A 14738-nucleotide genomic window follows, 5' to 3' on the forward strand; every position below is an offset into this window, starting at 1 on the left:
GAAGATGGATGGAGCCAAATACAGGACCATTCTTGAAGAAAACCTGTTGTAGTCTCCAAAAGACCTGAGACTGGGACGGAGATTTGTCATCCAACAAGACAATGATCCCAAACATAAAGCAAAATCTCCGATGGAATGGTTCACAAATAAACGTATCCAGGTGCTAGAATGGCCAAGTCAAAGTTCAGACTTGAATCCAATCGAGAATCTGTGGAAAGAGCTGAAAACTGCTGTTCACAAATGATCTCCATCCAACCTCACTGAGCTCGAGCTGTTTGCCAAGCAAGAATGGGCAAGAATTTCGGTCTCTCGATGTACAAAACTGATAGAGACATACCCCAAGCGACTTGCAGCTGTAATCGCAGCAAAAGGGGGCGCAACAAAGTATTAAGTTCAAGGGGCCGAATAATATTGCACGCCCCACTTTTCAGTTTTTGAATTTCTACAAAAATTTAAAATAAGCAATAAATTTCCTTCAACTTCACAATTGTGTCCCACTTGTTGTTGATTCTTCACCAAAAATTTACATTTGGTATCTTTATGTTTGAAGCATGGTATGTGGGAAAGGTTGAAAAGCTCCAGGGAGCCGAATACTTTCGCAAGGCACTGTATAACCGAGACTAGAAGGTGGAAAGGTGAAGTAGTAATACCTTAAGTCTGTGATTGTCTCCTTCTTCTCATGGTAACGATCAATTTCTTTCCTCAGGGACATCATCCATTTCTGAAAGAGAAATCCAATAGATTTGAGTATAAACCGTTCTCTAAAGCATTTTCCACAAGTCATATTAAAAGATGTTGTCCATTCTAGCGGTTCAAATCTGCAGTTGCTTTATGTGACAGACATACCATGATTCTTCAGTGCTGGGAGCAGGCAGTCACGTGATGCCAAATAAGCGATTCGCATACATGAAGTCACATGCCGACTAGACGTGCACAGCCTCTCTCAATACACGTGAATTCAGAGAAGCCAGACACGTCTAGTTGGAATGTGGCTGGAAGAATGGAAATCGCATGCTTGTGGTTACATGACCGCCCGCTCTTAGCGCCAGGACCTGAGAATCCTGACAGCGTGCTCTGTGCGCGCTGTGTAGATTCGCAAGTCTTCAGTTACATAATGTAACTTCCATCTTGAGCCCCAAGAATGAATAACCTCTTTAGCATAAGAACTTTCCGCCTAAGGGTATACCTGTACTATATGTAGTGTATATAATTATATAGCAACTGTATAATTGAGTTCCCTTCACACGTGGTATATGACGTGCATCTGTGTCTAAAAACAGCAACCAGGGTTGAGCGCTGGCTGTGGCTGTTAACCATTTAGATGCTGCTATCAGTCACTGACAATGGCCCCTTGCAAAGTGATCTCAGAGTATCAATCGATTACAAAGGCAGATGTGGGCCTGCTAATCATCCCCATCGTTGCCACCTTGTTCTTCTACTAAGCTCAGAAAGCGTGGTATTACAACATAGAGTATATGTACAGTATTTTTTTTACAGCATACAGTATATTGTACGATTGCAGGGAGTGTGGAAGATGGGAGGTTAGAGTAAATAATAAAAAGGGTTTTCAAAAATAAAAAAAAAATAAAAGTATAAAAACTGAAATCACCCACTTTCCCTTCCTTTAAGCATAAAGAAATTAAGATAAAAAATAAACATATGTGGTATCACCACATCGATAAAATTGAGGTATATCAAATTATAAAATTTATCAACCCGTATAGCAAATGCTGTAAAGAAAAACTAACTGCCCATGCATTTTTTCAGCCACCTCTCAAAACAACAAAACCTGCACACAGCTCCATCTGTGGAAAAAAAAAATGCATTACGGGTCTCGAAAAATAGCGAAAATCACTTTTTTTTTTTTTTTTTTTACAAACTTTAATTTTTTTCCCCACTTAAATAAAAAAAAACTGTAAACTCTGTAAAAACATAACCCCCACAACAACGACAGAATGGCATTTTTCTTGCACAATTTCATCCCGCTTGGATTTTCTTTTCCTGTTTTTCAGAACATTTTATGTTAAGATCAATGGTGTTATTCAAGATTATATTATGTCCAGCATAAAAAATAAATAAATAAAAAATCATAGCTCTTGGAAAAAGAGGAGGAAAAAAAATAAATCAAAAATTCATATTGATAGAGCCAGGAGACCCTATTTGTTTGTCTTTTAGTTTGCCCTATAATGTCTGGATCCCTACTGTACCTTTCAGAGATCTCCATCTCAGAACATCTGACTCCATAATTTAGACAAAGGTGAATGTAAACTTTTAATTTCTTCTGAGAAAATATTGGTGCTGGCTACACTTCAATCACCCGTACCTTCCGCTCCTCCTCAGACGCTGCAGAAAAGTACCACGTGCGATGCTTCTTGCTGATATGGACCATCTTGAAGGGAAACACATTATTAGATGTTGTTTCTTCTGCTGCCCGCATTACCCTGTTGAAGACAAAAAGTTAAGAGCCCTTGTTAGACCTCACAACCCATGCCTAGACATGATCTTCAAGTGAACGAATATAACAAGAAATGATAAACTTCTAAAAGTCTCCATGAAAAGCCTAAAAGTCTCCATGAAAAGCCAAAAGTCTCCATGAAAAGCCTAAAAGTCTCCATGAAAAGCCTAAAAGTCTCCACGAAAAGCCAAAAGTCTCCATGAAAAGCCAAAAGTCTCCCTGAAAAGCCTAAAAGTCTCCATGAAAACAAACTATAAAAAAGCCTTGACTAGTCATATTCTAACCTCTCCTTCCTGTCTTGCTATCCATACAGTTGAAAAAAGAGGAAAGTAATAGCTGACTACAGGATGTGACTACATTGGGTTTGTTTGTAGTCTGTTACCTTGGAGACAGATAGAGCTGCATACAAAGAAAAAATACAGTAAAAAGCGAGGGCAACATCATATGGATCCTAAAGCAGTATCAATGAAAAAATCAGCTCACCACGCAAAAATAAGAAAAAACCTTCACACAGCTCCATCCTTGGAGAAATAAATATATTACTGGTCTCAGAAACTGTGACACAAACAAAATTATTCTTATTTATTTTTTTAATAAAATTCTGTTTTAGCTATAAAAATTATGACAGTCTAAAATTCTAACAATAAATCATTAAAAGTGATATTCCCAGAATGTAGTCATCATTTACTAGGTCCCCTGGGTTCCGCAGAGCATCGTCTTGACTGCAGCGGAGGCGAGCATGATCAACTTCTGCTCCATTCATTATACGGGACTGTTGGAGAAAGTAGACTACAGCTCCTTCAGGCAAGTTTCCGAATCCAGATACCAGTTCTCGAGATCTCTGGGGTTCCCAAGCATCGGACCGCCAGCGATCAACCAGTAATCCCCTATTCATACCTTGTAATTCTGGTTATAACCCCTTTTAAAGCTACTAACCTGTTGTATCCATTCAGTGAAAAAGCTCCCTGGGAGGTGGCCGAGGTGCTTGTCTTGAAGTAGTACACGCATCCTTTATGTATGATGACATATCTGAGGGGCCCTTAATATAAGAATGAAATAGAGTTGTAACAGTTAAAAGGACAAAGGAATCAATCATATCAACAAAGGGATTTTGTTCCAGAAACAGCACCTCTCTTGTCAATGGCTGTGTCTGGTATTACAAGCTCAGCTGCATCACTAGACAGGGGGTGGCCTCTGTTCAATACAGGTGTATGGAAAGCGAAGCCACAGCCACTGCCCGGGTGTATATATAACTCACACATACCCTCCGGTCCAGACTCAGAAACTGGCAAATCCTCGCACAGTGCGTATGCTGGGGGGTTTCATAAGTCTGAAGTGTTACAGTAAATAATCCATAGTCTCACTGCTCCTGCAGTAAAGAATTCAGACTCACTGCTCTTACAATAAAGAATCCATAGTCTCACTGCTCTTACAGTAAATAATCAATATTCTCACTGCTCTTACACTAAAGAAAATCAATATACTTACTGCTTACAGTAAAGAATCCATATTCGCACTGCTCTTACAGTAAATAATCAATGTTCTCACTGCTCTTACAGTAAAGATTCCATATTCTCACTGCTTACAGTAAAGAATCCATATTCATACTACTCTTACAATAAAGAATCCATATTCTCACTGCTCTCACAGTAAAGAATCCATATTCTTACTGCTTACAGTAAAGAATCCATATTCGCACTGCTCTTACAATAAGTAATCCATATTCTCACTGCTCTCACTTTAAATAATCCATATTATCACTGCTTACAGTAAAGAATCCATATTTGCACTGCTCTTACAGAAAATAATCCATATTCTCACTGCTCTTACAGTAAATAATCAATGTTCTCACTGCTCTTACAGTAAATAATCAATATTCTCACTGCTCTTACAGCAAAGAATCCATATTCTCACTGCTTACAGCAAAGAATCCATATTCACACTGCTTACAGTAAAGAATCCATATTCACACTGCTCTTACAATAAATAATCCATACTCTCACTGCTCTCACAGTAAAGAATCCATATTCTCATTGCTTACAGTAAAGAATGCATATTCGCACTGCTCTTACAGTAAATAATCAATATTCTCACTGCTCTTACAGTAAAGAATCCATATTCTCACTGCTTACAGTAAAGAATCCATATTCACACTGCTCTTACAATAAATAATCCATATTCTCACTTCTCTCACAGTAAAGAATCCATATTATCACTGCTTACAGTAAAGAATCCATATACGCACTGTTAATAATCCATATTCTCACTGCTCTCACAGTAAAGAATCCATATTATCACTGCTTCAGTAAAGAATCCATAATCTCACTGCTCTTACAGTAAAGAATCCATAATCTCACTGCTCTTACAGTAAAGAATCTATAGTCTCACTGCTTTTGCTGTAAAGAATCTGCATCTATGATTGTGATTAAACCTTAGTTCCTCTAGACGCAGAGGATTCTCTTTGTAGTCAAAACGAAAGCTTTAAACATTTTTCCAATAGCTCGGGCGCTCATAAACCATGTTACGCACTAAAAAAAAGTTAGGAATCCGCTGCTTGCTTGTAGCTTGTGGCCAATACCAGACGGGGAACTTCCATCCTGAGAGCGGCTTATCAGATAACCGCAGAGAATGTTCTTCTGTAAAGTGTCGCTACCATCACCGTTCAGACATCCTCACCCGACTGCATCCTAGAATTCTAGCTAAAAGCAGCCATGTCACTGATTATTATCAGGGTTTATGGCAACTTTTTATATTAACAGTTGCATAATATGTTGCATCAATCAGCTCAGCTCCTTCTGCCCTCTACCATGTGGTCTGAAGATCCGAAGACACCTTCAACGTAAGAGGTTCCCAATGTATCATAATTCTTGTAGTCTGCAGACACCACTAGAGGGAGCTGAAGAGCTTACTGCATACTGTTTGATGACTTCTATGTATACCAGTGGGATCCCTCTAGTGGTGGATAAAAGCTGACAGAATTTTATTATTTAACTCTGTATCTATGCAGGGGGTTTGGAGCTTTGTATCAGAAAAATAAATCTGACTGCTATAAAGATACATGAAGAGATTAATCACCACAAAATGATGGCTCTATAAATGATTTAAGGTTAAAAGTTGGATATTATTCACTGTAAATCCTACCTGTACTTGTTATACTATCCCATTTAGAGGTGAATAGAGCTATTAAAATCGTAATAGGTGACAAAATAAAATAAATAAAAAAATAAACAGAATTAAGGGCTTATTCACATTTTCATACGAGATGGATATTGTTGGAAAGAGCTTTTAAAAACAAGCACTTTAGCAATTTTCTGTTTATTAAAATTTGCAGCCGTTCTTGAGATATTAACACTTTTATTTTAAACTCGTTGCCCAGGAAACCGACCACTGCTGCTGTTTATCTTATAATCACTGCACTGAAGCTGGCTGGGATAGGAGGTACATGCAAACACATGCAGCTGCACACTCGGGTCCTGAGTGCCGGCAGCAGTGTGACCCCGGCCTAATAGAGCTTTCCAGCGTTTCCAACCAACTTCTGAACTGCGTTTACAAGCTCAATAGAGACGAGCTTGTAAGCACTGTACAAGTTCTGCCGTCTAAATGCGGTGATTGGTCTCCAAAGCAACAAGCCATAAGCAAAAGAAAACTCTTAAAATCTCAAGAACAGTTGCAAATTTAAATACGGTAAGCGGTAAATTGCAAATTTGCTTGTAATTACGAGCCCTATCCGACAATATCCATCTGAGAAGATGAGAAGAATCCCTTTATTCGCTTTTAACATTCACAAGTCCTGATACAAGTTAACGGTGCAGCTTTGAGCTGTAGGTGAAATGTAGATGCAAGATGAGCCGATGCAGGAACTGAAGTCGCCCGTCTGCTGTAAATGTCAGCAGCACATGATGACCACATAGACGTGTGGTTTATTACGTGAATGTCACAAAACGTCCTTACTGGCAAGTCCTAAACCACCGGCTTGCTAAGTGCATGTTTCATTTTAGCAAAAAAAAAAAAAAAATTAAAGGGGTTGTCCGGGCTTTTCACATAATCTCAGTACATATCTGGGCTGCAGAATTATGACAATAAGTAATTTACTTTCTGTCACTAGTTTGCACGGTTTTCTAGATATTCTGAACAGAACGTCCAAGGGGGGGGGTGTTATGGCATTGAAATGAGAACTAGTCGTAACCTCCTACTCTACTCCAAACATGCCCTCTATAGCAACAACCCCACCCTCCATAGCTACAGGCCCTCCCCGTCTACATGAAGCAGCCCTCATCACACAGTAACAAATTATTCCCCTCCAGCAGCCTCAGTGCAGAGAGCAGGACCACCCAGCTGCTCCTCCCCCAGACACACGCTGAACAGTGATCTATGGAAAGTGAAACCAGTGAGGAGGGAAAATCGTCCTGTATTGTAATCTGCACAGGGGATGGCAGTCACTGATGTAATCTGTTGTGTGACAAAGCCTCTGCTGTGTGAATGAGACAGCTCTGTGTCACTGATGTCTTCACACAGCAGCAGATTTGGTGCACTGTATGTGTGAGCACTGTGTCTCTAATGACACAAATACTGATGGGAGCAGCCTGTCCAATCAGCAGCTGTAACAGTGTGAAGTGTTGGGGGGTGTATATGTATGTATGTATTGTGCTGCTTTCACAAATACAGGATCACTGCTGTGTTTTTTCCAATGCTGGAATGATGATAAAGATGAGTGCTGGTTCAGTTTACTGCCAGCCAATGAGTGGGCAGTGGGTGGTGCTGGTCACTGAAGCTTGCTGGGAGTTTGGTGGGGCTTCGCATATACACTGCACCAAATCTGCTGCTGTGTGAAGACATGAGTGACACAGAGCTGTCTCATTCACACAGCAGAGGCTTTGTCACACAACAGATTACATCAGTGACTGCCATCCCCTGTGCAGATTAGAAGCTGCAGACCCCCATCACTGGCCATCACACAGTCTGTTCTCACTGCTGCCAGCAGCCTGGGACAGTGAGGGAAGGAATTACAGATAATGAGTTATGTATTGTAATCATGGAGTGGCCCAGAATACAGGACCATTTTCCCTCCTCACTAGTTTCACTTTGCATAGATCACTGTTCAGCGTGTGTCTGGGGCAGGAGCAGCTGGGTGGTCCTGCTCTCTGCACTGAGGCTGCTAGAGGGGGAGGATTTGTTACTGTGTGATGAGGGATGCTTCATGTGCATGGGGAGGACCTGTAGCTATGGAGGGTGGGGTTGTTGCTATAGAGGGCATGTTTGGAGTAGAGTAGGATGTTACGACTAGTTCTCATTTCAATGCCATAACACCCCCCCCCCCCTTGGACATTCTGTTCAGAATATCTAGAAAACCGTGCAAACTACTGACAGAAAGTAAATTACTTATTGTCATAATTCTGCAGCCCAGATATGTACTGAGATTATGTGAAAAGCCCAGACAACCCCTTTAAGAAACCTTCGAAATGTAGAAAGGTGAAAAGAAACTCGCAGTCAACCAGATCGTAACAGCAAATACCGGCAAGAAATCTAAAGTAGAAAATTTTGGCAAAATTTTCATCTCTTATGTCATAAATATATAGAAGCCTAAGACACCCCTGATTTCCAGGACGGGACGGCTTTGTGGCACAGGGTAAGAACATTATCACTTATCCACTGCATAGGTGCTGTTAGATCTGTGATGGTCCCACTGTTAGGACCCCCATCAATCACCAGAGTGGGCCACTTGTGGCAACCCAGGTCTCCCCTTCTGAAGGTTAATTTGCTATGCGTCATATATGGTAAAACTGACCGGGCAATAAGATTCCTCAGTACGAGTACGCAGATACCAAACATGTACAGGTTTTTTTTTTTTATTTAAGTGGTGAAAAAAGTTCAAAAATTTGTCATTTGATAGGAAAAATATATATTTCTCCAAATAGACACGATAGTAGAGCCGACAGGTCCTTTTTAAAAGGAGTCTGTCATCAGGTTTTTGCAGTGTAAACTGAGAGCAGCATGATGTAGGGACAGAGACTTTGATTCCAGCAATGTATCACTTAATTGGGCCGTGCTGTTCTTTCAATAAAATCAATGTTTTTTCAACAGGAGGTTATCACTACAGGACTTAGCGTCTCGTGCCTCCTGGTCCAATAACTCCCACACCACCGATTGGCAGCTTTTTACCTATGCACAGTGTACGCAGTGAGCTGCCAATCAGTAGTGTTGGCGGGGTTATACAGGGCTCAGCATTGTGAGAAAGGCCAGGTCTGCAGAAAAAAAAATGATTGCACCACAACTGCGGCACCCAGTTAACTAAGTGAAACATCGCTGGAATCAGGGTCTCTGTCCCTATATTATGCTGGACTCAGATGAGGTAGCAAAACCCTGATGAAATATTGCCTTTAATGGTGACAGATGTCACAGAGTAGACCCCCTCCCTGAAAATGCAAGAAGCTACATACAGAGGGGGAGCAGCTGGGTCAGGAGTTGAAGAGGCGGATAATAAATGGAGGGACAAGAGACTTCCTGTTTCTACACAGAGCCGAGAAAAGAGAAGAATTAGCTGGGTAGAAAGGCAAAATAAGCAATTGTCAGTACACAGTGCTGTATAATAGGATGACATTTAATGGGAGTGCTTCTCTAAATTCCCCCTCCCTATAAGGCTGCTTTCACACATCCGTCTTTTTAAATCCGGCACGATGCAGCGAAAAGTGTGAAAACCGGATCCGGAATCGGATCCGGTTTTGTCACATAGAATGTAATGATCGCCGCATCGTGCCGGATGGACATGCGGTGCCTCGTTTTTTTGCCGGATACGGCAAACATGAGCCGTCCGGCGTCAGCAAAAACCGTTCCCTGCAATGTTTTTTTGCAGCGCCGGAACGGCTTTTTACACAGCGCATGCCTGGACACTGTCAGTGTTAACCCCACAAGTGCCCGGCGAGAGAGAGATATATATCTCTCTCTCTCCATACCTTTCGGCTGTCTCTCTCCTCCCCGGTGTACCTTTCGACTGTCTCTCTCCTCCCCCGGTGTACCTTTCGACTGTCTCTCTCCTCCCCCAGTGTACCTTTCGGCCGCCTCTCTCCTCCCCCGGTGTACCTTTCGACTGTCTCTCTCCTCCCCCAGTGTACCTTTCGACTGTCTCTCTCCTCCCCTGGTGTACCTGTCGGCTGTCTCTCTCCTCCCCCAGTGTACCTTTCGGCTGTCTCTCTCCTCCCCCGGTGTATCTTCCTCCTGCGGCTCCTTTAAATGGTGTCCGAGCTGTATCAGGCGCCGCATCCACATCCAGTGTCACTGCTGCAGGCCGGATCCGGCGGCCCAGCTTTTCGCCGCACGCCGCCGGACACCACACACCGGATGTGTGAAAGTAGCCTGAGTAATGAAATGTCTCTGCTCCTCATGTCCTAGTCTATACAGCAAAGCTGACAAGTGATCTACAGAAAACAGGAAATGTCACTATATAGTGTTTTCCTCAAGTTCCTTTATTTTTTTTTTGTAAAATGTCAAAAATATCTATTTTTACTTATATTCTTAAGCAAATCATAATTTTCGTCATTCGGTACTTCTCCTCTCGATGCAGGTTTGGCTACTGAGCCTCATAGCTGAGCACTACTCAACAACCTCTCGCTGCATTGTGCTGAGCTTTGCCAACGGATTATGAAACATGATTTGTAAAACACACAAGAGACTGCCACAAAGCAATACAAAGATAATCATATATTTGTGCAGCTGCGTCATAAAAAAAGGAACAATACATCAGATAAGTCCTGAAAGCCGGTTCTGATCCTGGGCAAATATGCGTTAAAATAAAGGCTTCTTCTAGGATTAAACAGGGTGTATGACACCCCTGACACAGCGCCACTCTTGTACATAGGCCATGTCTGGTTCAGCAGCTGCTATTGTACGGGGAAGGGGCTACTGGCTAACAAAAAGTGTCTGTGAAGGGTGTTTGTATTGCAGACCACATTTTTGAAAGTTGGAAAACCCATACATTTTTTTTATCAGGATCTGCCGTATAAAGGGGTTGTCTTAGTCTACAAATCTGCAGTCACTTGCAAACTGTCCGCTGTCTGCGAGGAGCGGCATCTGCCTGGCCGCGAGTATGTGATTTGCACACATGCGGTCACATGCCGACTAGACTTAATGCAAGTGCATTGAGTGAGGCCGGACACGTCTAGTCGGAATGTGGCCGTAAGTATGCAAATCGGCACTGGCACAAGTCTGCAGTCACAAACAGCGCCTGCAGATTTGTACCTTAAGCCAGGACAACCCTTTAGAGAAGAACAAATCTCACCCACGCACATTGTCTACCGCATCTATCTGTACGTTTCTGTAACTTACATTTAAACAGCTGTAATTGCTTCCCTCCTCTCTTGTGCAGGTATCCTGAGATGGTGACTCCCCCCGGCATTGTCAGCAGGTTCTGGGCACCGATGGCCCTCATGGGAATGGGCCAGCTGTCTTCTCCCGATGCCATATTTCTGTAAGACAAGGAATTTTATTATTATTTTTTTTTAAATCTCAATGCAAGGTCATCTAATAAATCTAAGCAGGTTGTTTCCAAACCTACCCAGCCTCACATATTAGTGGCTTCCCTTCCAAAATCTGGCTGTAACTGTGTGCACTGGATCAGGCGAGCAGTAGCAATGGGCTCAGTAATGCAGGTCACACCGGAGCGCCGGCTCAGTATGAATGTTATAGTAACCTTCACCCTTCTACTGTGGCGCATTGCCAATGCAAATCCTCCTGCAGCCGGGCATTAATAACAACAGGGGTGCATCCTGGTCAGTAGTTTCTTTGTAGAAGAGCAGGGTAATTATTATCCGAAATGACCCTGCGCTGCCTAAATACTATTCTAAATCCCATGTTATCCATTAATTGCTGTTTCTTACGACAGATCAACGTCACGAAGATTTCACTTCTTTGGCACCCATTTAAATAAGATTTTGCAGACAATGAAATGTAAAGGGTATATATACTTTTGCAACCGTTTATTGTTCGGATGCATGTAACAAAAAAAATTAAGCCATTTTGCATATAGTGTCTATTATAAATGGACCACCGTTTTGTGTATACAGCTAATATGGAGAGATATGTGTCTCTATGGTTACAGACTACAAACAGTTTTGTAGTCTGGAGTCACTTTTTGCACTTTCTATTCTGCCACCATTTCTACTCTCTCTGTGTATAGAGTTATTACTAGGGATGAGCGAACCGGAACTGTAATGTTTGGGGTTTGTACCGGACACGGACTTCACCTAAAAGTTTGTTTTACAGTTGGGAGTCCGGGGGAAGAGAGAGAGAGAGGAAAGAGGGAGAGAGAGATTTTCCAGCTCCAAAGTTCTATTGGGTTCAGGTTCAAGGTCAGGTACAGTTCTTGTACCCAAACCGAACTGTGGACTAAACCCGACGAACCCGAACTTTCACGGGTCCGCTCATACCTAGTTATTACCATTCATTGTAATCCTGTCTGCGATGATAATGAGACTGCTGAAAACTCTTTTGTAAGTGTGAGTCTAGCATAAGGTCTAGAAGTCAGTGTGAAAACGTACAACATTCCGGGCTTTTTTTTGTAAATATAGTGAAAATGTAAAAGAATACATATATGATAATCTGTAACCGTGGAGAAACAGAGGTCTGCATAATAGCTGTATACAAGTATTTTTTAAAGGAATGTGTAATCAGAAAATTACCTATTGTTTTTATGTTACATGAGTATTTCTTACAATTTTTCTTTACATACCGACCGACTTCTTGTCCGACACATTAATGTTAGCAGTATTAGACTGACTCAGACCCTACTTGTTTGTATAAGGGGCGTCCGTGTTTGCAATCTGAACATGTTCCAATCTGGGCAAAGGTAATTGTGAAAGGAGGGGAAGGAGGTGAGCTGTAACCATCACTTATTCTAACTGGAGTATCCTGTGTTATCCACTGTATATAGAGTAATTACCTTTCATTGTGTAAGGGGTTGCAAAGACTGTAAAGATCCCTCACCCTCCTCTAGGCCCAATATTGATAATTGCGTCTGCTTTGTACATAATGTTATGTACATATTTCTGTTGTGTGTGTATTGTGAATAGGGAAAGTGTAGTAAACAGTTGGGGCCAGTAGAGGGGGCACATTAGGAGCACATAGTATAGGCATAGTAGATAGTTAAAGTAGGAGGGGCCAGCTGTGGGTAAGCTAGGGGGTTTTCCTCATTTGATTCAGCAGAGCCTCGGAGCCCGGTAAGGGCGGCTGGCCACACAATGTTACCCAAGAGTATAACCCAGTTTGTCCAGGGCCTTTAGTGGCCGAAGGGTACAGCAGGAAAGTGATGCAAGGCAGCATCAGGATGTGGCAGCTAACCACATGGGCAGATGCCCTTATCTCCGGGACGAAACGGACAGGGGACCTCCTAAAGTTAGTGAAGCTTGACAAGAGAGATGCTGCAGAACTAGATGAGTCGGTACGTCCCGGGGACACCCTGGGAGGAATGAGGGAAGACTCAGGGAAAGCGAAGGATGCAATCTGTGGAATCTTATGTTGTGGCTGTAACTGAAATGGACATACTGCGTATGGATGCAAGTAAATTCTTTTATGTTGAGTTGGTACTGGACTCTGTCTCCTTTTGTGTAAAGCCTGTAGGAGCGACCCCACAGCAGATCAGAGGGGACCCTAATGGCACCTAAGGGGTAAAAGAAGGTGCGCAGCAAAGGGGACAGTGCATGCATGTGGCGGGAGACCAGGGCGTGATTGAGCAATCTATGCCAGCCAATGACTGCGGCCCTCGCTCCCCTCACAATTGTAATCCTGTCTGTGATGATAATAAGACTGCTGACCTGTCCTGTTGAAGTGATAGTTTAGCATAAGGTCTACAAGCCAGTGTGAAAATTGAAAGATTTCTGATTTTTTGTACATATAGTAAAAATGTTTTTTTTTTTTTTTTTTAAAACACAACATAAAATAATCATTTTCTGAGGACACATCTCCCTTAAATCAGAATAGTCAAAATTACTTATTTTTGTTATTTGAAAATGTTTCTCAAAAATGGCAACTTTTTTTTTTTTATTTCCTTTTAAAGCTGCCACTGGATGAACTTTTTAATTAATTCTCAGTCAGACTGAGTGGAGTGCCCATAATTAAATTTAATGATGAACTTTCCCTAAACTTCTGACTTGAAGTGACTACAATGGTGGATTCTCATGATGAGTATTAATAGACGGCGGTATGAAGTGAAGATTGTCCCTGCACTGAGCGGCCATTATATCCATCAATCGCTTCCCTGTCCATTTATTTTTTTTTTCACTGAAACACTGAAAGAAGATTCTGTAAAGTGTCAGGGGAAAAAATGTCCAATAAGCATTTCTTTCGTATGAGGTACGCAGTGCTCTGGCTGATTATCAGACTCATCTCCAGCAAGTGCTTCATTGAGACTGGTTTGTATTAAGCTAATCTTAATGAATAACCCCATAAATATAATATAAAGTTTCTAGACTGTTTTTGTCTTTTTTTTACACAAAAAATTACTTTTATTTAAAGGTAACCTGTCATGTCTCCAAATGCTAAAAACCTGGAGCTATAGGGTTAATCTACAGATTAATAGTTTTCTACTGCAGTCTGGCCTAAAAGTACAGCTACTGGGAGAAAATGAACTTTATTCCACCTGGGAGCTGCCGGCCTTCAGTCGTAGAAGCGTTCTCAAAGTAGCTTCAGTCACCGCTAAGTACACTGTGAGCAGCGACTGTAAGCACGCTTTAGCCCAACTTGCTGTGAGCATGCAGGGGAGTGCTTACTGCCAACACTCACTATGTACTGAACAACGGCTTAAAGAAGCACTGCAGCACTGCTCCTCTTCCTCCTCCCATTACAGTTTTAATCATCATTTAATATATTGCAGCCGTCTATGGCACTGTGTACTTACTATTGCTCATTTTGCCTTTCTACCCAGCTAATTCTTCTATTTTCCATTAGGTCTATGACATCACTCTTCGGGCACGCTTCTATGACTGAAAGCCAGCGGCTTCTGGGAGGAATAAAGTTCATTTTTCCCAGTAGCCGCACGAGGCCATATAGAATTGATGCAGTATTAACCTGCCGATTAACCCCATCTATCTACAGGTTAATCCTTAGTTGCAATCGTGTGTGTTTGTTTTTGTCATATCTCCATAAGTATGGAAGCTAGATAACTGTCCGTTACGGTAGCTTCCTAGTTCAGGCGCCCTTCCCTCCTCAGTGTATCATGAGATGCGTCATTGTCTCAGTGAGGTGCATGGGGCCCAATAATTACAACAATTGTATGTGTAATGAGCACCATAAGAAG

At 41.9% G+C, this 14738-nt stretch overlaps 1 protein-coding gene across 4 annotated transcripts in view; it reads right to left on the minus strand.

Annotated features, from left to right (window-relative positions):
* Positions 1 to 14738, minus strand: part of SH3BP2 (SH3 domain binding protein 2) — a 109951-nt gene that overhangs the window by 23366 nt on the left and 71847 nt on the right. For 3 of the 4 annotated variants that reach the window (XM_073574461.1, XM_073574463.1, XM_073574460.1), the window contains exons 2-5: positions 10775 to 10914; positions 3392 to 3494; positions 2324 to 2441; positions 651 to 721 (exon numbers count right to left, since the gene is read on the minus strand). In XM_073574461.1, the coding sequence (XP_073430562.1) occupies positions 651 to 721; positions 2324 to 2441; positions 3392 to 3494; positions 10775 to 10910 (428 nt within the window). In that variant the 5' untranslated portion in view covers positions 10911 to 10914. Of the gene's footprint in view, positions 1 to 650; positions 722 to 2323; positions 2442 to 3391; positions 3495 to 10774; positions 10915 to 11003; positions 11431 to 14738 lie in introns of those variants that run through there. The other variant, XM_073574462.1, reaches the window with a different exon arrangement.

This window comes from Dendrobates tinctorius, unplaced genomic scaffold (genome assembly GCF_039654945.1).
Source record: "Dendrobates tinctorius isolate UK_male_01 unplaced genomic scaffold, ASM3965494v1 ptg000039l, whole genome shotgun sequence".
Taxonomy (NCBI): domain Eukaryota; kingdom Metazoa; phylum Chordata; class Amphibia; order Anura; family Dendrobatidae; genus Dendrobates; species Dendrobates tinctorius.